The sequence below is a fragment of the Aegilops tauschii genome, chromosome 6 (assembly GCF_002575655.3).
Source record: "Aegilops tauschii subsp. strangulata cultivar AL8/78 chromosome 6, Aet v6.0, whole genome shotgun sequence".
In the NCBI taxonomy this organism is placed as follows: domain Eukaryota; kingdom Viridiplantae; phylum Streptophyta; class Magnoliopsida; order Poales; family Poaceae; genus Aegilops; species Aegilops tauschii.
The window spans coordinates 80,908,018-80,931,019 of NC_053040.3; the positions used below are offsets into that span (position 1 = coordinate 80,908,018).

Below are 23,002 nucleotides of genomic sequence, written 5' to 3' on the forward strand. Positions count from 1 at the left end.
GATACCTCTCCGTCATACGGAGTGACAAATCCCAGTCTCGATTCGTGCCAACCCAACAGACACTTTCGGAGATACCTGTAGTGCACCTTTATAGCCACCCAGTTACGTTGTGACGTTTGGTACACCCAAAGCATTCCTACGGTATCCGGGAGTTGCACAATCGCATGGTCTAAGGAAATAATACTTGACATTAGAAAAGCTCTAGCAAACGAACTACATGATCTTGTGCTATGCTTAGGATTGGGTCTTGTCCATCACATCATTCTCCTAATGATGTGATCCCGTTATCAATGACATCCAATGTCCATGGTCAGGAAACCATAACCATCTATTTATCAACGAGCTAGTCAACTAGAGGCTTACTAGGGACATGTTGTGGTCTATGTATTCACACATGTATTACGGTTTCCAGTTAATACAATTATAGCATGAACAATAGACAATTATCATGAACAAGGAAATATAATAATAACCATTTTATTTTTGCCTCTAGGGCATATTTCCAAGAGATTTCAACACGCGGTCCAACGCACGTGAGTTCATAGAGGAAGTTGTGAAGAAAGCCGCCAAGAAGTACAAGTGATCACGTGGTGCTCCAAACCGAACGCCTACCTTACATTCTGTTGCCGAGGAATGTAAGGTATTACCTTGTTTTTTCAAAACTATGTCCGTGTAATATGCTATGACTGCATCTCCCCGTAGCCTAGTATACAGTGGTGGCGTGTGAGTGACATTTGAATAGTTTGTAATATATGTGTGGATGTGAACCTACTTAGGTGTGACAGCAGATACGTTTATGTGTTTTCAGTATTATTATGCGCTTGTGGGTTGGTAGTACCGGTATGGTGTTTTGAATGCGTCCTTGATGTCTGAAAACATGGCAAATGTAGTTGATCAGTCATGGTTAGTGAAAGTTATCGTTCTTTCTTGTTTGGCTTTTTGGGTTTTTTGCACTGCTAACTGTACCGGCTAGCATGGTAGTTTGATCACGCAGCCGTAACCTGTGTGGTTGCTGCACGAGACCGTTTCAGCTTGTTTCCCATAGTTTGCACCACAATACAATATGTGTGACTAAAATGCGCTGACTGAACATGGAAATCTATGCGACGAAGATCCAGTACAACTAACATGGCAGATTCAGTAAAAATAACATGGCAAATTCAGTAGAAATGGCATGGCAGATTTAGTAGAAATGGTATGGCAGATTCAGTAGAAATTGCATGGCAGATTCAGTTCAAGTAACATGGCAAATTCAGTGCCATACACGTGGCAACTGCAGCTATTCCTTCATGGCATTTTTACTTCAAATTCTGATGCCCCTAAAGAGTCATTCTCCAATTTTTACAAAATTTATAACATCTAGATTACAAAAAAATGTCACCATGGACCAAGTCACAGTGCTCCAATGTTGTTTACGGATTGCCCGTCCCTTTCTTTGGTTTCTTGTGTTTTGCTTGAATCTCCAATCCCGATTTGTATCTTATCTCTTTTGGATGCCCTTTTGTGATGGAACGGGGCAGGTTCCTAACCTGTGTTGGTGTGCTTGCTGTTCCAGATCCTACCTCCGAGTTTTCAGATGATGGCCCTATGGACGAAGGCACACTTGATGTGTGGGGAAACCTGTGTAAGGCTTCCTCAGCTTTCCTCTTCTTGATCTCATCAAGCTCTCCTTTGAGGGCCTTCCTGTGTTTTTCTGCGACCCTTGCTATCTCATCACTCTTGCACGCTTCATCAATTAGTTCAGCATAGTTCTTTGTCAACAAAACGTGCCTCGCGGCTTCCATGGTTGACTCTGGTCTCTCGTCATGCACGGCCAAAACTGCGTTTGATGTTTGCGGCGCCAATGCGTCGTCAGCGTCCCAAGTCCATCGCGGCCTTATGAAATGGCGGGGCATTCGTGTCACCGCGTTCATGTCCATTACTTTTAGAATGTGACAGCACACAATCCTGTCCCATTCGAATTTGCAGCATTGGCAGTAGTATTCGCCTTCGCTTATCGATGCCTTCACAAAGTAGTTCCTTCCCTTGTCCAGGTCTTCAGGTTCTGAATCCGACATGCCCAGGATAGAACACACCTTGAACGTATGTTCATCCACCTGGAAAGCCGTGTACATGCTGGCACGCTTTATTTCTTCCTGGAATCTGCAAGTTTTGTGTGGTTTTGTTAAACTCTTGTGTGAAGTTTTTTGTAGCACCTTTTGTTGTTGTGGCCAATGGAATTACAATTCGTTCAAACATGGCAACTACAGTTCATTAAACATGGCAACTGCAGTTGAGTAAAGATGGCAACTGCAGTTCATTAAACATGGCAACTGCAGTTCATTTAAACATGGCAACTACATAACAACTTCATTTTGGCATTTGCATTCCATACCATCATGGCCAGTGGAATTACAGTTCATTAAACATGGCAACTGCAGTTCATCAAACATGGCAAATGCAGTTGAGCAAACATGGTACTTCAGTTGAGTAAACATGGCAAACTGCAGTTCATTAAGCATGGCAAACTGTAGTTCATTAAGCATGGCAACTACATATCATGGTTACTCTATACCTAATGGCTACTTTTCAACAAAATCATCATTTTCAAATAAGCATTTCAACTAAATTGCATTCTACATGGCACCTAGTACCTTCATGATTGTGCAAATAAGATTGTAACACAACTGACTTACTTGTTAAAAATCTTGTTGGTGTATATCTTGATCATCTGCCTCTCCATTAGTAAATACGTTAGCAATTTTGGCTGCTTAAGCGCGGTGTTTGCTTCTTGCTGTAGCTCGGATCCTAGTATTTTTTGTTGCAAAGCGGTGTACTGCTTGGCAAACTGTAGCAATGAGTTGCCAGGGCTCACGTACCGCTTCAAAATAGCATTGAACCCCTCACTGCGCTGTGTAGTCTGCAGAAACGGGAAGAAGCACTGCATGAAGTAGGCCGACACCCAGTACATTCGCTTCTCCCACAAGCTAGCAAGCGTCTCGTGGTCTTGGACTTGATATGTTTCAATCATAGCCATCCAACTCCTTTCAAACTCCTCCACCGTCAAGCTGTGGTCCACGCATAGCTCGAATGCCTTGTGCAGCTCTGGACAGTCAGCAAAGAACGGTCCTAGCATCTCCTCAGCCTTCTTTATAATGTGCCACCTGCAGTGCCTGTGCACTGCCAACGGAAAGACCTCCTCTTTGCCTGCACGCATGCTAAAATCCTGGTCTATTATTATGTTCATCAGAGCAAGTCCACCCATGCACTCCAAGAAGGTCTTGAACAACCAAGTGTACCCATCTGTGTCTTCGTTCCGAATGAGCCCGCATCCGAACTGCAAATGACTGATTGTGGTTATTTATTCCTATGAATGGAGCGCATGGCATCTTGTACATATTAGTGAGATATGTCGCGTCGAATGAAATGCAGTCTCGGAAATGTTTGTAGGCTCTTCTTGCAGCACCATCCACCCAATACATGTTCCTGACACGGTCCTCATCGTCCAATCTTATCCTGTAGAAGAAATCTTGATCTTCTTTCGCTTTCTCATCGAAGTAGGCTATCGTGGCTTCTATGTCAGCCAACTTGCTTTCTCTACGGTACTTTGCCTTTAGGTTTGTAACGTCTGCTGGTATGTAGGGCATGCTACTCAGAGACCCCTTTTTGCTGTGGATGAGGGAGAGTATCTGCACCATTCTTGATGGACCGACGTTACAATCATGTAGCAGGTTTATGAATTTTTTCTCGAGGGGGGTGAATCCTCTGTGGGCGGTCAGAAATTTTACCAGGTCAAACTTCTTTATTAGCTCGTGGTTGTGCTCGTCAAAATATTCAGTGACCACCCACTGTGCTCCATCTACGTTCAGCTTACACCGGACAGGGCATTCCGTCTTGACAATGATACCTCTCTTTCGTTCCGGAACGACAGGCGCATCACCTTTGCCCTTCTTGTTTCTTCGTGCCTTGTAGCACCTCATCTCACCTCTGCTGTACTCGTTAGTTTTTTTAATTTTCCTATGGTATTCGGTGTTGACCGCAAACCCATGGAACTTTGCATATGTCTGGTAGAATTCCTTTGCATCTTCAAACGAATCAAATCTCTGCCCAAGATACGGTGGCTGGGGTACCATGATTTCTGATTGCCCACCATCTTCATCCCCTTGTGCTTCGTCATCGGTTTCATCATTCACTTCAGTATCGGCGGCTGTTTCATCTGCTTGAGTGTTGCTTGTGCTGGTGTGCACAGGTGTGCTTGTCGGTATTGCTGGCACGATTGCCATTTCCGACACTGACTCGGCATTGTTTGTGGCATGAGTGTTGGCTGGCTGGTGGAACGCGTCTTCCGTGCGCTCAGAGCTCCCCGCAGTAGATGTCCCCGCGTCGCTGTTAATTGTAGTTAAAGGTCCTGCAATAAAAAATCAGGTACGAGCGTAAGATTTTGCTTGAATGTCATGTTTATCGTAACGGAGTACAGCAACTGCATGTGATTTTGCATGACATCAATCACACAGCAAGCCGTGAATCTGCATATGGCCATGCATGGCAACTGTAATTCTCCAGTAATGGCAGCTACAGTCCAACCACATGGCAACTACCGTTGCCAACACATGGCAACCAGCGTCTTTTAGCATCAGAACTTGTAGCATATAGCAATGGCAGATATAGTCCAACACACATGGCAACTACTGTTGCCAACACATGGCAACCAGCGTCTTTCAGCATCAGAACTTGCAGCATATAGCAATGGCAGATACAGTCCAACATACATGGCAACTACTGTTGCCAACACATGGCAACCAGTATTCTAGGCTTGAGCTCAATACGCAAATGTGAACAATCATGAATGTTGCACACACTCTTATAGCAATTGGCAAATCCCGAAGACAATATACGACTCTTTGCACACGACCACTTGGTAGCATTTTTTGTTTGTTTTTCCACCACCACCGTTACAAATCTACTTTTCTTCACATGCTATTCCCCACAAAAGCAAATGCAGTACTATTTTTTGTTTTCACCTTTTTTACCTTGTTGTGCCGCATGTGCCGATCTTGTGTGGTTTGTCATTCCAATTTGATGTGCACTATCTGCAATAGCGCTTTCCTGCAACTGTGAAGCTTGCCATGAGACGTTTGCCGATGTGGTTCCACCGTAACAACCTGCGATCATGGTAGCAGTTGGTCATTGCATGGCAACTGTAGTTTGTTCAACATGGCACATGTAGTGGTCCAACCATGCCACACAGATTTGTTCACACTTGTCATCCACGATTGTTTAGACATTGCAGTCACATTTGATTATACATGGCAACTACAGTTGTCCAGGCATGACAACTGCAGTTTGTCCAACCATGGCAACTGAAGCTGTCCAGGCATGGCAACTGCAGCTGTCAGATATGTTCCTTTCTCCTAACTCACTGTCCACAACTTCACTTTCATGCACTCACCTATGTACGATGTTGATGGCAGGTACATGGTTGCCGCCTGATGCCACGTGCTACATGAAGGTCCTACATTTTTTCCGATATAACTCATGAGTCTTTTGCCATCCTTGCAAGTTTAATTTCATGTCCACAACAGTAAGTTTCTTTTTCGTATGCGTTACCTTGATTTGCCACATTAGCTAGCTGAAGTTGGTTGCCCGTACATTTGTCAGCGTTAGCGCCCTGTGACGAAACTTGTCATGCTACCCCCCTGATTATGGTTTGGTCATAAGAACCTGCTAAAAAATAGATTGTAGGAACTGTTTCTTCTTTGTTTATCATGCATCGTACCGATGCCCGCGTAGTGCTCTAGTAGTGGCAGCAATGGCCCTAAAGAAATGAGTTGATTGTACTCTGCTGCATCCCAAGGTGGCGTTTCCGGCCTTTGAGAAAGCCAAGGATCAGTGCCATCTTCGTGATTCATTCTTCTGCTTTTTCTTTTCTGCCACTGTGCTTTTAGTCACTGCATGAACAAGAACGCATCAACAATCCGCAAAAAGCGTTCTTGATGTTTGCACGTAGAAGATAACACGGCAATCTCATAACATTTCTTGCGTAGGCAACCAACACCTCATGGCAAGTAGGACATGCACATCCATTCTCTTTTCTGAATTCTGGATGCCATCTATCATTTTGAAGCGATGGCAACAGAAAATAAAATAGGATGGCAAGCAATAAGATAACATGGTGGCAACTACGGACAACGATAGATGGCAACTGACGTTAGATACAAGTGGCAATTATTTTTCCTCCCTCCCCATGCCAAATTCCTCCTTTCTCTCCCTATTTTATAGTGATTCCTACGCACGCTTCATTACCAACTACTCGCATCAAGCCAACCCAGAAGCTTGGCACAAGTCTAGCATAGTATATGGCAGATCTAGCGTATGTTGGTGGGAAAATGCAAAGACACACAAATTCGTGGGGTGTTTGCCCTGATAGCGTGGATCAAGTCGCCATCTTCGTGGGCAGATTTGCAATTTCAGATTTCTGGACAAAAGAAGGTCGAGAAACAGAAGGAGATCGGAGACCACCTGTTTTAGCTCGTCGTCTTGGGAGGGCGGGGTTGGGGTGGGAGGGGGTGGGGGTGGGGTGGGTGGTTAGCGGTGGGAAGGCGCTAGGGATCTTCTCTGGTTGCCATGGCAACCAGAGAAGGAAGGCGACGGAGGTAGGGGGTCGAGAGGTGCGAGACAATGGAAGCAGGGCGGACTGGGGATCGGAAGGAGCCCGGGACGGCTGGCGTGCTGGGTCGTGCGGGCAGCGCGGTCGTTTGGCCCGGACGTGTGGGCGGTTTTGCCACACACCGGACGTGCGGGCTGTGGCTGCGCGTGCCCGGACGTGGTCGTGCGGGCGGGTTCTTCTCCATGCCACACGAGGCGTGCGGCACAACCACCCGATACACCACACGTGTGGCAGTTATCGCTGTCTTTTTTTGCGGATACTCCAAAATGGGATTTCCTCAAAAAAGGTTTAAAAAATTGAATTTGGTTATTAATCCTAAATTATAACAAGTTAAACCAATCCTACTTATATATTATCGAGCTTCCATGGTTTTTCTACATCAATAGTTTGATTATCTAGTATAACAAGGATTACCCGTCTCTGATGAGGAAGGAGTGAATAACGGCGGCCTCGGCTCGCACTAGTGATGGTACTCATTACTAGGTGGTACACGAATCTGGATATAATTCATGTTACTTCTGGTATTATTTGTCCTGTTATAACAGTTTTTCTGAACACGGTACAAATATAGACACTCATACATACTTACATGCACTCATCTGTATGAATACACACATGCACACCCTGCCCCTATGAGTAGCTCTGAGAGACTGGACCGCCACATCATCTTGAGATTGACGAAGTCGCCACATACGCCTTCGTAGTCCACGAGAACATCTCCTCCCACTGAACACACATCGCTGAAAGCCCTTAAATAGATCCTGAAAAATGCGAGCATCGATGTCAAATCTAAGATTTGAACTCCGGTGGGCTAGGAATACCACTGCCTTCCTAACCATCCAACCATAGGTTGGTTCACTCTACTACTATACCAGTTGATAAATAGTTCGGAAGTATTTTCCGCATTAAAAAGAATATGCAAGACAAATGGTTTTAATAAGATTGCCCTCCGCCACATTTTGTTATTTGCATATCTATATCTTTATTATTAATGAATATAAAATCCAAAGTTAATAGAAACATGGTCGTTATTTGCTTCTTATCGACTTTTCTTCTTTATTTGGATCTTGCTGAATAATTACAACCATAATAGAACAACTGTTAGAAATGTGATAAAGAAGTCATCAAATTATCTTACTAACCATGACATGTGATCACCACTTCAAAAAAATTTATCACAATTTATTTTCGATGAAACCCATTTAAACCTGTTCTTCTACAAAAAAAATCCTAAAACCCCATATTTTGCTAGCTAGAATTGATAAAAAATGAAACAGTAAACTGAATAAAAAAATGCAGGTCTAATATTATGATATCTCTTCTCCTAGTTCAAAATTATATATGTATCCTTTTAAAACATTAGAAATAGTTATATTATTATCACATGTACATTAACCTGGAAATAGTTTTAAAAAATACTCATGATGTATTTTGGTATTTTCAGCCTACCCAGTTGAGAACCTCACTGAGCCATGTTCAAAAACTATAAACTAAATAGCAAATACAGATATGATCCAAGTCGATGCATGCCTTGTTCATCACTCAAACATCTCCCAATAATCCCAAGTTAATTCATAGACATGTAGTTGGCTCTCCTCTACATTTTTTTGTGTTAAGCTTTTTATGTGAAATACCCCATCCATTCACCTAGCTAGCACCGATAACTCCAATCCCATTCATAGACATGTATGTTTTAACCTGAAAATAGTTTTTTTTTGCCATGATTTCCTCTCCAATAGCTTCCCAACGCGCCTACCCTTTTCTCACACCCTGTGATTTGCAACATCATATGGACAATGTTGCGTGCATGTGTGGGTGCGTGTGTGGGGGGGGGGGGATCATATGATTGGGTGCTACTATGGCCATATCCTATTATTCATTGGCTTGGCTTGCCTTGGAACGTAGACCTTCATACTTTGGTCCTCTTTTAACTACAGAAATCTGACGTGTCATGTGGATCCGAGTGGTCTCAGAAGGCGCATAACAAGGTGTGTGGGTGTTCGGTTCATGTTCAGCGTGTCAAGGTTGTGAAATATGGTGTGCTAGCTCAGCATGTGGGCACGACAACACAAGATGACTCGGTTTGGTCATATTCATTGAGTACCACTCTTGAGCTCCATGGTGAAAACTCCAGTTTTGATCCCCACCAATGGCAATGGTTGTGCGATGTTCTATTGGTGATGGAATTTCATGGAGATTACACAAACTTGCTCTTCAGAGGGAAAACCCATGATCATGTCTTACTGGTTGGTTTTGATGACGATGACGCTCGTGCATTGTTCCCTTCATGGAAGCTTCGCTTTTGAAGAGCATTTCTCATAGTATGGGTGTTTTGAGTTTTTGTTGTTGCATGTCGTTAATAGTTTCATCGTGACTTTGGAGGTCATTTTTTTTCCTTTGTAATAATTTAACTATGTGCATCCTCAATATTTTGACCAACTCTTGACATTATGTTTGCATAGACCGGAGGTACATGATACCAACTTAATATTAATGTATATATTGTCCTTTTGAAAAAAGACCACCCAATAGTGTTGGGCCAAGGTCGTTTCCGTCGCAGATTACACAATAAAGCATTTTCGCGTAGTCCCCTGCAGGATTACCATTTTCTTAAGCAGCCAACACAATAATTGACTATCATTGGTTTCACAGAGCGCAACGCAATTGGAATGCCACTAAGAGCATGAGCTATGTGTGGCACCAACAAGGTGCCAAAGATTGACACTCCACATCATGTCTACTTTAGCAAAGATTAATATTGCAATGTGTAGTACCTCTCTCAAAATCCAAAGGAGACATTACAAATTGTTTTTGGGGACATTAATATAGCTAATAACAATGTGTAATGTCCCCCAAAACAGAATTTGCAAATAGACAAATACAGTGAGGAAATAATATTTTGCTTGTTTCTTTTCATGCTGTGAGACTCTTGGCTCGATGCTACCTGAGGCATCAATGCCAGAGAAAATCTAACTTGACCCCCCTCCTACTACAATGGCAAATCTAAGATAACATCAGCATACGAACACATGCTCAAGCTCTAAAAACTTAAGATCACAACACTATAAATACCAAAAAAAAAAACAACAAATGATGTACAATGAAGTCAATTTTTGACTAACGACATTGAACCGTGACAAATTTAGACAAGTAAAGAAAATAAAACATCTCAATATTTAAAAAACACATTAAAAGTCTGAATGACTGTACATTTGCACTTAAAATTCTTCAATAACCTGGTTGGAGGAGAGGTACGTATTTCCTTAGAAAACTTACAATACTTGAAATACTCAACAACACACATCAGTACAAAGGCGAAGAAATGACAGTATCACGTGGAACGAATAAGTGTTCGTCGTACAGTAGGACAAGCGGTCATTGTTGGAATCCTCTTGAAATCCTTCTCACCCCAACCGTAGTGCTGCTCATTTGACGTTGCAGTTTTACAGAGTTCATCTTGATCCTGCGCAGGCGATGAGCGGCATTAGCATTCACATAAGCAGAAATGGAACGAAACAGATTGTTGTGCTCACCTTGCTTCTTCCGTCTTAGCAAGCAAAAGATTAGTACTGCCGCCGATACTACCACCACAAACCCAGCTATAGGGACGGCTATGTAGAGGACTAGCTTATTGCTCTTCTTGCATGAACTGCCACCAATGCAAACGCCTGAAAACGATGGAAAATATGTTATAACCTATTACCCCTTTCCAAAAGTACATGACGCTTAATCAGATTTAACTCCTTTAAAATGATTTAGATTTATTAGATAGATATTTGTGTAACTATATTTTCTGTCACAAATAGTTTCAAAACATATGTCGTTCGTAAATGTTAACATACATGTTTGGTAGTAGAAAAATATCAATCAAAGTTGCATGTTGGATACCGTGTACAAGTCTGTTAAAATGTTGCTCCATAAGCGGATTGTTTTTTTAAAATCAACCTTCACAAACTTTGAGCAATTTTATAAAAAAAATTATCTTAGTATATACCATATAAAAACATATTTTATGATGATTTGCGGAGAATATTTTAAGATGTATCTAATGGTATTGACTTGGGCTTGTAGGTGTTGATAATTTTATAAAGTAGGTCAAAGCTCACAAAATTTGACTTCAAAAATATCTAATACACATTATATTTTGAGGCTGAAGGGGCATATATTTTAGATCGTGCAGTGAGCATACCCTGGGACTCGGAGCTGGAGTTAGTGACTGGAGTGGTTGCCCCATCCTTGGACCCGGCGTTAGTGATGGGAGTGGGCGAGGGTGTACCATCCTCGGACTCGGTGTCGACCTTAGTGGTGGGCATGATGGAGAAGATCTCGAAGGCATTGAGAATCGGCAGCAGCGTCGAGCCGGCGGTGGGTTCGAGGGAGATGCTAATGGTGCCTTGTTGGTCGGGAACAATGGGACCGTAGATGGCACCACTGGAGAGGTATTTCGGTGTGATAGCATCTGAGGACCATTGCTTGCCGTTGAGGTTGACGTAGAACTGGCGCACGGCGTTGCCTCTGAGAATGCGCAGCTCCGCGATGTGCAGGATAGCGATGTACCCGGGCGATGGATTGTTGGGCTCAGGCTGAGGGTGCATGATGATCTCTATGAGCGCGGAGGCGTTCCGGGCAGTAATCGCTGAGTCCATTACCTCCGTTGGCACCTGGAAAGGGTCATCGTTTGGGTTCTGCACCCTTCTAAACGTTGTGATGCTGGGGTATTCCGCTGTGGTATCCACTGGTCTCCATATTCGGTCATGTGGGTCATCAGGGTATCTGCACAATCCATATCAATTGTGTTATGTGGTTAGTGGTGCTCCATGAAGCAAAAATACAGAACAGTCTTGCTAAATCTTAGTTGATTGAGACTTGGTTGTGCCTCTATCGATGCTACATTTGTAAGATCTTACATTAAAATTTATGCATTTTTTTCTTTTTTCTTACTTACATGTTATAGCACTCGACCGAGACTTGGACAAAGTCTCAATCAACTGAGACATATCCACACCCAAAACAGAAACCAAACTAATTAGAGGAATAAAACTCTTACGGATTTTCTTTCTAAAAACATTAGACGTAGAGACGCGCATACACTCACCTTATCACACGTGTTTTGCTCCCTGTGCCGAGGTCAAACCTGCTGTGCAGGTTCAGGCCCTGCTTCGCGCTCGCATCTGGATAGAGCATGCTCTTAAGCGGCCTGAGCTCCAGCCCCGTGATGAACGGCGTCCCGGCGCCGGTGTTCACCAGGCAGACATGCACGTAGTCGTTCGGCACGACCACCATGGCCTCCGCGAATAAAAACTGGTCCGGTGCCGCCCGTGACATGTTCATGGTCGTCCAGAAGTTGGCGCCGATGTAGAGGTCAAAGATGGGTGTTGTGTTAAGGCCGTCGTAGTTGCCATACAAGAACCACGCGCGGATGAGGTACTTGAGCCCGGGCACCAGGGACCGGATCTTGTAGCAGTTACGCTTACCATCGGGGAAGCTGCGCACCGTCTTGAATAGCTTAAAGGCCACCGTGCTCATGTACTCGACGGAGATGTCGTGGTTGGAGCCAGCAGTGGTGAAGCCGACATCCGGGGCGAACTGCAGCTGTTGCCTAGTATCGCTTTCTATGTACATCTCCCCCGCATATCCGCAGTCTATGCTTATGAAACCTGCGGTGCGATGCAGAAGTACACATTAAAATCTTTCTAGCTAGCACTACCAGCGAAAAGACCATGACAAGAAAGAAACAGATCAATATTCACCAGAAATGTATAGGCCCACAAGAAAAGGTAAGAATAAAATGTTGCTGTAAAATACAGACCAGGCCCTGCAACAATGATCGAACAGGCAAACTACAAAAATGTATCTTGTGCGCGCATGCGAAACAGACCACAAGTATTGAGCATACCTTTGCTGTCAGCCTGGGCACGAGCTTGATGTAGCATGCTGCCAGCGGCAGCAACCGCGAGGCAGAGAAATGGCAACCACCGCATTGCCGCCATTGTTCTCGCCGTCGACGTGCAAGAAGCTAATGCATGGATTGAGCACGATGAGTATGTTTTAACGCCAGGTGCGGTTCCATGCCTATATGTAGGAGTACAACACACATCATTAGTACGCGTTGACATTGAACAAGTAATTAAACCTCTCGGCATGAGCGGTTAGCCATCTTAAATAAAACAAATTAACAATCAACATTGAACGAGTACTTAATTATGAAAGTGGTAATTCATTAGTTCTCACATTAGCTGGCTAATGAGCAGCACCACGTCGTCATACTTAATAAGTTTACAACTTGCACGGCGCCATGCGTCAACACCCGATCGAGCCGGGGCAAATGCAGTGATCAAGTCATTGACGAGTGGGCCCTGTTCTAGGCTTAACGCCTCTTTGTGGTTTCCACTTGACTTTGAACTTGTCAACGTGCTTGCTGGGGCGAAAGACTCTTCTTTTGAAGCTGTCTTCTTTACAGTAGCTGAACACCTCTTCTTTTGAAGTTGTCGCCTCTATCTAACCCTCAATCGTTTTTCCTGACTTTTTCTCTGTAGCAGGAGATGGAAAATGCTTGTTCGTGATTTGCGGAGGTAAACAATTGGTTGAAACGGTAATGTAACAGACCACGAGGTCGCAGTTAACTTACTGTATGTCATAAAATTCCCAAGATGGGATATCAAGGAGGTTAACTCTTATGAGGGAGACGCTAAACGTCGGTCAGGCAGGGGGTGTACCTGATCGGCTGCTCCCCACCCTCCAATTCAACTTAAAATGTTGCTTCTCGTGTGTGTACATTCATCGCTATGAGAGCAAATATCCATCCGCAATATTTTATTTCTACGTATGCAACAACATTGCAACATTCTTCTTGTGTACGAAAAAAGTTGCGACATCTCAGACACATCCATGCAGAAATATTATATGCAATAGATCTCCATTGGTTGCAACAAATAAGTAAGAGAAATCACCCCGACATTTTCCGCATAGAAGCCAAAATCTGCAACAATATGAAATCAAGCTAAAAAAAATGTGAAATCAAAATTTCAACATAAACACAAAAAATGCAGCAGATGCCCAAAATCATTGTGACATGTCACAGGTATCTTGCAATCAAACGTACACGAGCTCGCAACTTTTTAAACACAACATATGCAACATTGAAAAAAAAACATTACAACCAAAAGTGGGAGCACCTACATTGCCATCGCTGGCTCGTCGGAGCCCTGTCATTGCTATATTTTACGGGACCAAAGTCTCCCCAGCTCCACCAGTCTGCCGAGTTGTAACAATGTCGGATAAGTGTGACATGACTTTCATGTGCTGCATGGGCCACAACATAAACACCTACTCATCGACGTTGGTCTGGCGAAGAGGGACACAACTAGTGAGTTGATGGGGCGGTAAAGGGTATGGTTATGGGACAGCTATGGTTGTTGTTACTTTTGCACGCGATGGGGTAGAAGAAAGCAGGATGCCACACTCGGCCCAAGCTTTAGCGAGATGGTGCAGCAGACACCGTAGCGGCGGCGCCATTTAGCACGGCAGCAACACTCTTGGTGTAGTTCACCATCAGGCCAGAGGAAGGTCCAAATCTGTCTCTAAATTAGATGTTCGTTTATTGATAATCAGCGGGAAGCAGCAATCTATACACATCAAACTGAAGATAATATACACTGATATTTATCTTGATGTGATTTCCAACGAAAGAGAACCTAAACATCTCAAAATATCAACCTTCGCAATGACAACTTGTTTGTGATTACTCTCCCATACTGTCCTGCCAGACTAAAATATGTAGTGATCGTCCATATGGGTGTTTTTTCAGTCTTAATGGACAAAACAAAATCTACAACGTATATTGGATTCAAATCATAATGCGTCCAAATAATGGAATAAAAACTTAAAAGAATATGCAACCTCGTATGATTAAGTCAAGTGCAAGGCAAGATAGCAACTAATGTGAAGTGTGAACACACAAGAATATAAAACCTGGTACATACATGACTTAGATGAAATATACATTACCCGTCGACTTTGTTCATTTGCTGCTGCAGTCCACCATCGAGTATCTTCTCAGGAGAGTAGAGTAGGCCGCCAACAGTATCTCACTGGGGACACCACACCATCGCCAACATCCACCACCGCAGACCATCGCATAGAGAAACAGAGGCCGCGTGTGTACCTACGAGACGCCGCCTGTGTGCAGCACGAGGGCCGGCCTCGGTGGGGTGGAGACAGGAGGTTTATGGCATGGACTCGAACAAGAGGAGGCTGGCGGCAGCGAAGGCCACACGCGCGCGGCCATGTATGTTCCTGAGAGGAAATTGAAAATTGAGGAGAAAAGCATTTCAGCAAACACTTTGAAGGCAACATGATCAAGGTAGCCGTACGTGCCCGCCCGCCGGCCACCGTCACGTGCATGGCCGCCCCCCATGCATGGTCTGCGTGCACCTCCACGACAAACACAGGAAGGACGGAGTTGGCCGGGCGACCGGCGTCCTGCGCTTAGCAAGAAGGGGGTGGCGGAGCTTCCTCACCGGTCTGCCGAGGAGGCGCGCCTAGTTGAACGACACGAAGGGCACATCGGCAACCGCGTCAGTCCGTCTCGTCGTCCGCTGTGGCTCGGCCGCTGGGTGCCGATTTCAGAGGAGGGATGGGTGCTCGTGGACGGGATCACCTGCGAGGGCGGCGCCCGGCGGTACAGTGGCTCCCTCACATCCTCAGAACGGGGGCGCACCACATCCTCAGCCTCCACAACATCTTTCCTCAGCGGAAACAGACTGGCGAGTCGTTGGTATCCTTGACCAACCGCAGATCGGGAGGGGAGAGGCGGAGGAGTGGTGGAGGCGAGAGAAATCAGGTGGACTGAGCGGGGAGGAGAGGCGGCCACAACTCGGGAGAAGCAAAACGCTGGGAGAGGAGTGAGAGGAGCCTTTTGGAGATAAACTTATAAACATTTTACTCCTACTTAACTCTCCAAACTAATCCTCTTTTTCTCTGAATCTAACTAGGGTGGGCTCCTCCATTCCCTTATTAGTTACTACCAATCATAATTCTTCACATTAGCTTGTTTGAAAAAAAAAAGTAATCTTTTGTAGATGTAGCATTGCTCCGTTGGGGATAACATAATAACATTTTATTATTTCCACTAGGGGATATTTCCAAGACTGAGATTGCCATGATTACTTATCTGAGCGAAGTATAACATGAATAACAATTTATGTGGATTAATTGATGGTTTTTCATGAGGTAAAGGTGGATCCATGTAGTGGATGTGAATCACGGAATAGGTATTCAGGGAGCCACCCAGCCTCCTCACCGCTCGAGATTCCTGGCCGTCGATCAGTTTTTAGATCTGTTCTGGACCGTTCGATCTCGCCCTCAGATGATATCGGCCGTCGGATCAAGAAACGGCACTGACAATGAATAGTAGGTCTCATTCGATTTTTCTTACTGACTTTTCTTACTACGGAATTACGGTCTTGCCTCGCTGGCCTGTGGGGTTCATCCCTGGTGGGCCGCGGCTGTCAGCGACAGTGGAAGTTGGTCTGGCATGTGCTTGCGTAAATGAGCGCAGGGGTCGTGCCACCGCCTGAAATTTCGGTTCCCCGCTGAGGGCATTTATGGGATTTCATGTAGCCCCTTGCCACGCGGTTTCCCCCAATTCGTTGCTTCATCCCCAATCGCAAGAGACCTAGGTCATCTCTCTCTCCTCCCCCGTCTCTCTCTCCCTCGCATCTCTCTCGCGCCGCCGTCGACATGAGAGCGCAGCGCACTCCGGCGTTCTTCCTCCTTCGTCCCCCCTTTTTGCACCCCAAGCCACAACCTCTCTTGTGTGCCTCCTTTCTCCTCCCCATCGGGACCAGGCAGGGGAGGAGCAGCGCGGGCCACGGAGACGACGAGGTGGCCGAGCTGCCCGTGGCGCCGTCGCCGTACCTCACGACCCAACAGGAGGTGTGTCGGCCGCAAAGATGGTAGAGGTCTCCTCCACTCACTCTCTCGCCGCCGCAGGAGGAGTGCGCGCAGGGGGGTGGCGGGTCAAGGTCCGCTCGGCGGCGCCGCCCGCTGAACGGCGGATCCATGCGCACCCTCTCCGACGACCTCCCGGGCACGCACCCGCTGGAAACGGCGAGGACCACACACTCCGTCCACCGCCGGCCACCAGGAGTAGCAGGACCACCACTGTTTCCTGTCCTCTTTGATTCGAGATCCACGCTGCTCCACTTCGTCCAGGTTCACATCTCCCTCCCCCACCCCTCTCTCTCTCTCTCTCATGGCACTCGATTCCCTCTTATTTTGAGAATGGAAGTGGCCTGAAAGCCACTTGACTGAATTTGCCATCTCTTGCAAAGTGCCAGTGCCATGATAATTAGATGCCTGCAGGGGATCTTCTTTTCATTGAAACATTTACCTATGATATTGAGCATAGTTCATTTTTTCTTGAATTTTGCTGCCATGTATGTGTTACTTGGAAATTTAGCCATCGAGCATGTGCTTGGGCATGGTTTAACATTGCAGAATAATTGTTTGATGTAGGTGGGGTTCTCTGTTTTGTGCAAAGTGCAGACTGAGATGGTTTCTTGAAGCAACCAATCATTACAACATAATACTGCTGCTACCGGTAATTTCTACTTTTTGTTCTTTTCAGTCAGTACTTACTTATTTAGTGACATTATCGAAATCAACTTCAGTTTTGTTATTTGATTGCCTCCAGTTTTTTTCTTGCATGTAGGTCAACAATCCAATTTTGGTATTTGATTTCCTCCATTCTATTCTTACAGGTCATTAATATGAATTTGGTATCTAATTGATTTGTGGTGGCTGGCAATTATTTAGGCTTCAGGTCAGTAAGAATAACATGAATAACAATTTATGTGGATTAATTGATGGTTTTTCATGAGGTAAAGGTGGATCCATGTAGTGGATGTGAATCACGGAATAGGTATTCAGGGAGCCACCCAGCCTCCTCACCGCTCGAGATTCCTGGCCGTCGATCAGTTTTGAGCTCTGTTCTGGACCGTTCGATCTCGCCCTCAGATGATATCGGCCGTCGGATCAAGAAACAACACTGACAATGAATAGTAGGTCTCATTCGATTTTTCTTACCGACTTTTCTTACTTCGGAATTACGGTCTTGCCTCGCTGGCCTGTGGGGTTCATCCCTGGTGGGCCGCGGCTGTCAGCGACAGTGGAAGTTGGTCTGGCATGTGCTTGCGTAAATGGGCGCAGGGGTCGTGCCACCGCCTGAAATTTCGGTTCCCCGCTGAGGGCATTTATGGGATTTCATGTAGCCCCTTGCCACGCGGTTTCCCCCAATTCGTTGCTTCATCCCAATCGCAAGAGACCTAGGTCATCTCTCTCTCCTCCCCCGTCTCTCTCTCCCTCGCATCTCTCTCACGCCGCCGTCGACATGAGAGCGCAGCGCACTCCGGCGTTCTTCCTCCTTCGTCCCCCCTTTTTGCACCCCAAGCCACAACGTCTCTTGTGTGCCTCCTTTCTCCTCCCCATCGGGACCAGGCAGGGGAGGAGCAGCGCGGGCCACGGAGACGACGAGGTGGCCGAGCTGCCCGTGGCGCCGTCGCCGTACCTCACGACCCAACAGGAGGTGTGTCGGCCGCAAAGATGGTAGAGGTCTCCTCCACTCACTCTCTCGCCGCCGCAGGAGGAGTGCGCGCAGGGGGGTGGCGGGTCAAGGTCCGCTCGGCGGCGCCGCCCGCTGAACGGCGGATCCATGCGCACCCTCTCCGACGACCTCCCGGGCACGCACCCGCTGGAAACGGCGAGGACCACACACTCCGTCCACCACCGGCCACCAGGAGTAGCAGGACCACCACTGTTTCCTGTCCTCTTTGATTCGAGATCCACGCTGCTCCACTTCGTCCAGGTTCACATCTCCCTCCCCCACCCCTCTCTCTCTCTCTCATGGCACTCGATTCCCTCTTATTTTGAGAATGGAAGTGGCCTGAAAGCCACTTGACTGAATTTGCCATCTCTTGCAAAGTGCCAGTGCCATGATAATTAGATGCCTGCAGGGGATCTTCTTTTCATTGAAACATTTACCTATGATATTGAGCATAGTTCATTTTTTCTTGAATTTTGCTGCCATGTATGTGTTACTTGGAAATTTAGCCATCGAGCATGTGCTTGGGCATGGTTTAACATTGCAGAATAATTGTTTGATGTAGGTGGGGTTCTCTGTTTTGTGCAAAGTGCAGACTGAGATGGTTTCTTGAAGCAACCAATCATTACAACATAATACTGCTGCTACCGGTAATTTCTACTTTTTGTTCTTTTCAGTCAGTACTTACTTATTTAGTGACATTATCGAAATCAACTTCAGTTTTGTTATTTGATTGCCTCCAGTTTTTTTCTTGCATGTAGGTCAACAATCCAATTTTGGTATTTGATTTCCTCCATTCTATTCTTACAGGTCATTAATATGAATTTGGTATCTAATTGATTTGTGGTGGCTGGCAATTATTTAGGCTTCAGGTCAGTAAGAATCCCCCCCCTAATCAAATATATGCTATTTTCCTCCATTTTGTTCCCATCTGATATCCAGTAGATGTGAATCTTATTCCTTTTCCGTGAAAAGCTACAATTTTTTTACTGGCACTACTTTACTATCTTCCAAGGTGTGCTTCCATTTAAATTTTGCAGGTCCTTTCAATCATTCATATTGCCTCTTGATATGTTTTACCGGAAGGGAAATGCATCCTCTGCTTGAACTTATGAGCTTTCTGTGTTTATTTATTTATTTCTTGAGTTCATGCATTCCTTAGGTTACGCCATGTTAATAAAAGCCCATTATGTGATCAGGTATTCATACTTGGACCATATGACAATCCTGCCATAGCCACTGCAGCTTGATGACTGTGTAGTTGCTAGGTGCAGAGGGTGTTGCTAATAAATGGCCATTACTTGATTAGGTGTTAATGCTCTACTCAAATTGCACTGATATTGATCTTAAGATGTCAAGCTTTTTTATTAAGTGGTCTTCCTCGACTAAAATATCACGGTCTTTCTCTTCTGGTCACTCGCAACGGATGTTATGTTTCTTTTTTTGAAGTATATTTGGATGTCTGAAGTTTTTTTCTTGAATTATGGCTATCTTTTATAGTAGTAATGCTAATTTGAGTCAATATATCGGTGTTCCGTACCATCCTAAAAATGCGTCTCTGGTCACAGTCATAGTTCTTAATTTTCATTGGATTCCTATATGGTTTCTGAATATTTGATGTTCTGAATATTAAGGAATTACTTAATTTCTAAAATATGTGCATATCCTGTTATCATCATTGAGGGAATCAATTGGCACAAATTTAGTGTGTACGTATAGTTGATTAATATTCAAAATGTCATGCTATGTAACCATGGGGTTTAGTTTTGCATCATGCTTGCCTCTATAGTTTTGCTTGCTTAATGGTCCTACTCCATTGAGTGTTGCTCTTTTACCAAGAGTTAATTTTCCTTTGGAAGTATAAAGTTTTAAGCTTCAGATGTGGTTTATTATGTTCCGATTGGTCCTACTTTCATACGATAGAATGCTGATAATTAATTTTTCATGCTGATAGATGTTGCCCCACCATTCCAAACAAAATGTGTAACCAGGCCACCCCTAGGTATGTTCTTTTTTCAGGTTGGGTAAAAAAGCACTCGACACGAGTCTACCGAGGGCGTCGCCGGCATAGACACGGTAGACTCGAGGGCATCGCCAGAAGTCTGCAGGAGGTGGCGAAGCAGACTAGCCGATGATGAGAGATACTAACAGAAAAGGCTGAGACTGGAAAAAGGGAAAGGGATACGGTGCTCTGGCCATCGATTTTATTGCGAAAGGCAGGGGTTGTCGTGGCTGCGTGAAACGAAATGTGTAACCAGGCCACCGCTAGGTATGTTCTTTTTTCAGGTTGGGTAAAAAAGCACTCGACACGAGTCTACCGAGGGCGTCGCCGGCATAGACACGGTAGACTCGAGGGCATCGCGAGAAGTCTGCAGGAGGTGCAGCAAAGAGGTCCTAGCGACCATGGCAGCACATCCGCGGCTGGTCCACCTCTGGCTGCTTCTCCACCACCAAGCGCCTGCCCCACATGTGTTTCTTTTCTCCCAGGAGTGGACCGTAGCCAGGGAGAGCGGCCAGAGGAGCAAGGACGGTCAGCCCCTGCCTCCTCTCCTGCACGGCTGCACGTGATGGGGATTACGAGCAGCGTATGTGGTGAGCTACCCGCCTGCCCCTCCTACCCCCCAAATCTACATGTACATCCCCTGATTGACCGAAACTGGTTTGGATGTTTAGTTTCCTCTTTATGATTCATTAAATCACTTTTTGATTCAAGTAAACTCAAGTTAATCTACATGAAGCAGTGACTGATAAATTTCCAACAGAAAATACCACTTATATACTTACTACGTAGTTGAACATACCACATTACATGTCACTGGTGATGTGAAGTTAATCTCTCTTGAAGAGACCATCAGGAAAAGAATCTCTTGCAAGTGTTTGTGGATCCATCATTCATGGATTTTTCCAACTACTCAATAGCCTGATTCCTACATCTCAAGGATTTATTTTTGTTGGTATAAACTAGCTAGCTGTTGGGCTTCCTTGGCATGCATCTCGCGTTTTACACGGATGATGAAAAATGAATTGTAAAACTTGTTGCTTTTTCTTAGTATATATATGCCGTTCAAAGGATTTCCAAGGAATCGGACCAAGTTGATGATCAGTTTCATACTAATACTTTGATGCATGGTATGTGTGGTAGTCGTTCAAGATGCATGCCATATCTAGCTTCAATTAACTGAAAACATCCTTGTTTCGCAGATTTTGGCAAGTACAGATGATAAAGATTCATGATTTGGCTGCGCGCATGCTTGCTGGCTGGAGGTACTTGCAGCTATAAAGAATCATGATTTGGCACTTACTAAAATACCGCGTCTACATGTTTTATGATTGACGCTGCGCTATAACTGTAGGAGTTTGATTCATTACTTAATGGCCTCAAAATGGATACAGGATCTGTTGGAATCAAGAAGGCGTTAAGGTAGCCCACTTGATCTACTTTAGCTCCATGCTTTATTAATGGCCAGCTTACTTACTTTGATATACAACACTTATGTTGATTGACATCAACTCCACGATTCAACTAGCATAGTGATGTGAAATATTCATGCAGTGTGTCGAAACTGTTCCAAAAAATCAAATAAATGGACCTGCGTCGAAAGGGTAGCGCTGCTACTTGGTTAAGTCAAACATTAATGTCGATGCACATGTCAAAACTGTAGGATTGCAATTTATATTTTGTTGGAAGATGGCAGACTTTCTTTTTTCTACACAAGGGCTATCAAGGCTGCTGTGTACTATAGCACCTGTACTTTTCCTCATTCAAGGAGATTGAACCTGATGCATTTCTATGCAAGGGAATTTAAATTATGTCTGATCTGTACCAGGACGACGTCAAAAGCAAAAGGAACTAAGGAAGGGTTCTCGAGGTCTGCTCCTTCTCCACCGGTAGAGAGGAGCCTCCTTCTCATGATTCGCCTGTCTGCCCGGGCCCTCCCCGGCTAAAGCTGACGCCATGGAAGGCCCCTTACCCCTCTTCCTCCTCTCTTCTGTTCCCTCTTTGTTAGAGGCGCAGTCAATTTTTTTTGTTCTTTCTCTCTTTCCGATTTAAACATGAGCATGCCCGTGCTCTCTTTTTGGTTGTGGTAGCTGTCATATCATGTTGCAGTTTAGTTACATTTTTTGGTCCCATGTATATCCAAATCAAAAAACACTTGTGGTTTGGTACAGTTATATTGCAAGTCGAAACATATTATATGTGTTAACATCGGATGGTCCAAGTTGAAATTCAGTTTGTATTATTCAATATGCATTCTAACAAACATGTTCTGTTTGGCATCATACTATCATTCAACTTAAAAGATGCTTAACCGGTTAACCCAATTTAAAATCTTAGGGAGACGCTTATTTTGGGACGGAGGGAGTACTTTGTATTGAATCATATCTATATTGTGCTTGCCCCTAAATTGTTGCTTTACACTAAACCACTATTACTATATTATGCATTGATATGAGTTTTTGACGCTTCCGACTGAAAATCAAGTTTTTTATGGAGATTATGCCCTTATGTGAGTCTCCAGGCCTTGCTGAGTATTTTTATTGTTGTGAAGGCATCATCATAGATGATTGTAGTTACATTGCCTCCTTCACACTTACATCCACCATTAATCATGTAAGCACTCCTTTTTTACACATAAAATCAAGTGAATGTTGTACTTCCAAACCAATTAGCACGTTTCAGTTTGATAAATATTGTGCATTGATCCTGCACTTTTGACAAATTTATGTTCATGACATCTCCAGTTTTACTCCTG

The 23,002-nt window shown here is 44.7% G+C and overlaps 2 protein-coding genes and 1 long non-coding RNA gene across 11 annotated transcripts; 1 reads left to right on the forward strand and 2 right to left on the reverse strand.

Annotated features, from left to right (window-relative positions):
* Window positions 1-1,412: 1,412 nt before the first annotated feature.
* On the reverse strand, window positions 1,413-5,456 carry LOC109750122 (protein FAR1-RELATED SEQUENCE 5). The gene is made up of 5 exons (XM_020309079.1): window positions 5,429-5,456; window positions 3,768-4,387; window positions 3,453-3,668; window positions 2,676-3,316; window positions 1,413-2,142 (listed from the first exon to the last, which is right to left on the reverse strand). Exons 1-5 carry the CDS (start codon window positions 5,454-5,456, stop codon window positions 1,413-1,415), a joined length of 2,235 nt encoding a protein of 744 aa, XP_020164668.1.
* A 4,341-nt stretch (window positions 5,457-9,797) lies between these two features.
* Window positions 9,798-15,423, reverse strand: LOC109750118 (putative leucine-rich repeat receptor-like protein kinase At2g19210). 3 transcript variants are annotated; one of them, XM_073501061.1, is made up of 9 exons: window positions 15,019-15,396; window positions 14,654-14,941; window positions 13,275-13,625; window positions 12,878-13,176; window positions 12,543-12,718; window positions 11,742-12,303; window positions 10,836-11,419; window positions 10,180-10,314; window positions 9,798-10,109 (listed from the first exon to the last, which is right to left on the reverse strand). In XM_073501061.1, coding segments are annotated over exons 4-9 (1,470 nt in total). In that variant the 5' UTR covers window positions 12,880-13,176; window positions 13,275-13,625; window positions 14,654-14,941; window positions 15,019-15,396; the 3' UTR covers window positions 9,798-10,098. The 3 variants fall into 3 exon arrangements, with proteins under 3 accessions (XP_073357162.1, XP_040247905.1, XP_040247904.1); XM_040391971.3 differs by having other exon boundaries at window positions 13,275-14,941; window positions 15,166-15,423; XM_040391970.3 differs by lacking the exons at window positions 12,878-13,176; window positions 13,275-13,625 and having other exon boundaries at window positions 15,166-15,423.
* Window positions 15,424-16,298: 875 nt separating this feature from the next.
* On the forward strand, window positions 16,299-22,453 carry LOC109750128 (uncharacterized). Of its 7 annotated transcripts, XR_012187230.1 has the most exons (10): window positions 16,299-16,861; window positions 17,165-17,249; window positions 17,410-17,471; window positions 17,550-17,709; window positions 18,814-18,898; window positions 19,059-19,120; window positions 19,289-20,840; window positions 21,450-21,512; window positions 21,602-21,669; window positions 22,076-22,453. It is a non-coding gene; the product is annotated as an uncharacterized lncRNA (long non-coding RNA). The 7 variants fall into 7 exon arrangements; XR_012187231.1 differs by lacking the exon at window positions 17,550-17,709 and having other exon boundaries at window positions 16,301-16,861; XR_012187229.1 differs by lacking the exons at window positions 16,299-16,861; window positions 17,165-17,249; window positions 17,410-17,471; window positions 17,550-17,709 and adding an exon at window positions 17,838-18,512.
* Window positions 22,454-23,002: the final 549 nt, after the last annotated feature.

What these genes read in the sequence shown, in the direction of transcription:
- LOC109750118 (XM_040391970.3), bottom strand. An exon ending in TGCCCAGGCTGACAGCAAAG is followed by an intron (nt 12,304 to 12,542) that starts GTATGCTCAATA and finishes ATCGCACCGCAG; the next exon opens with GTTTCATAAGCATAGACTGC. An exon ending in CTCCAGCTCCGAGTCCCAGG is followed by an intron (nt 10,315 to 10,835) that starts GTATGCTCACTG and finishes CATCGTTTTCAG; the next exon opens with GCGTTTGCATTGGTGGCAGT.
- LOC109750122 (XM_020309079.1), bottom strand. Translation starts at nt 5,456, where the DNA reads ATGTACCTGCCATCAACATCGTACATAG. An exon ending in GCCATCAACATCGTACATAG is followed by an intron (nt 4,388 to 5,428) that starts GTGAGTGCATGA and finishes TTTTTATTGCAG; the next exon opens with GACCTTTAACTACAATTAAC. An exon ending in ACCAACAAGATTTTTAACAA is followed by an intron (nt 2,143 to 2,675) that starts GTAAGTCAGTTG and finishes CAAAACTTGCAG; the next exon opens with ATTCCAGGAAGAAATAAAGC.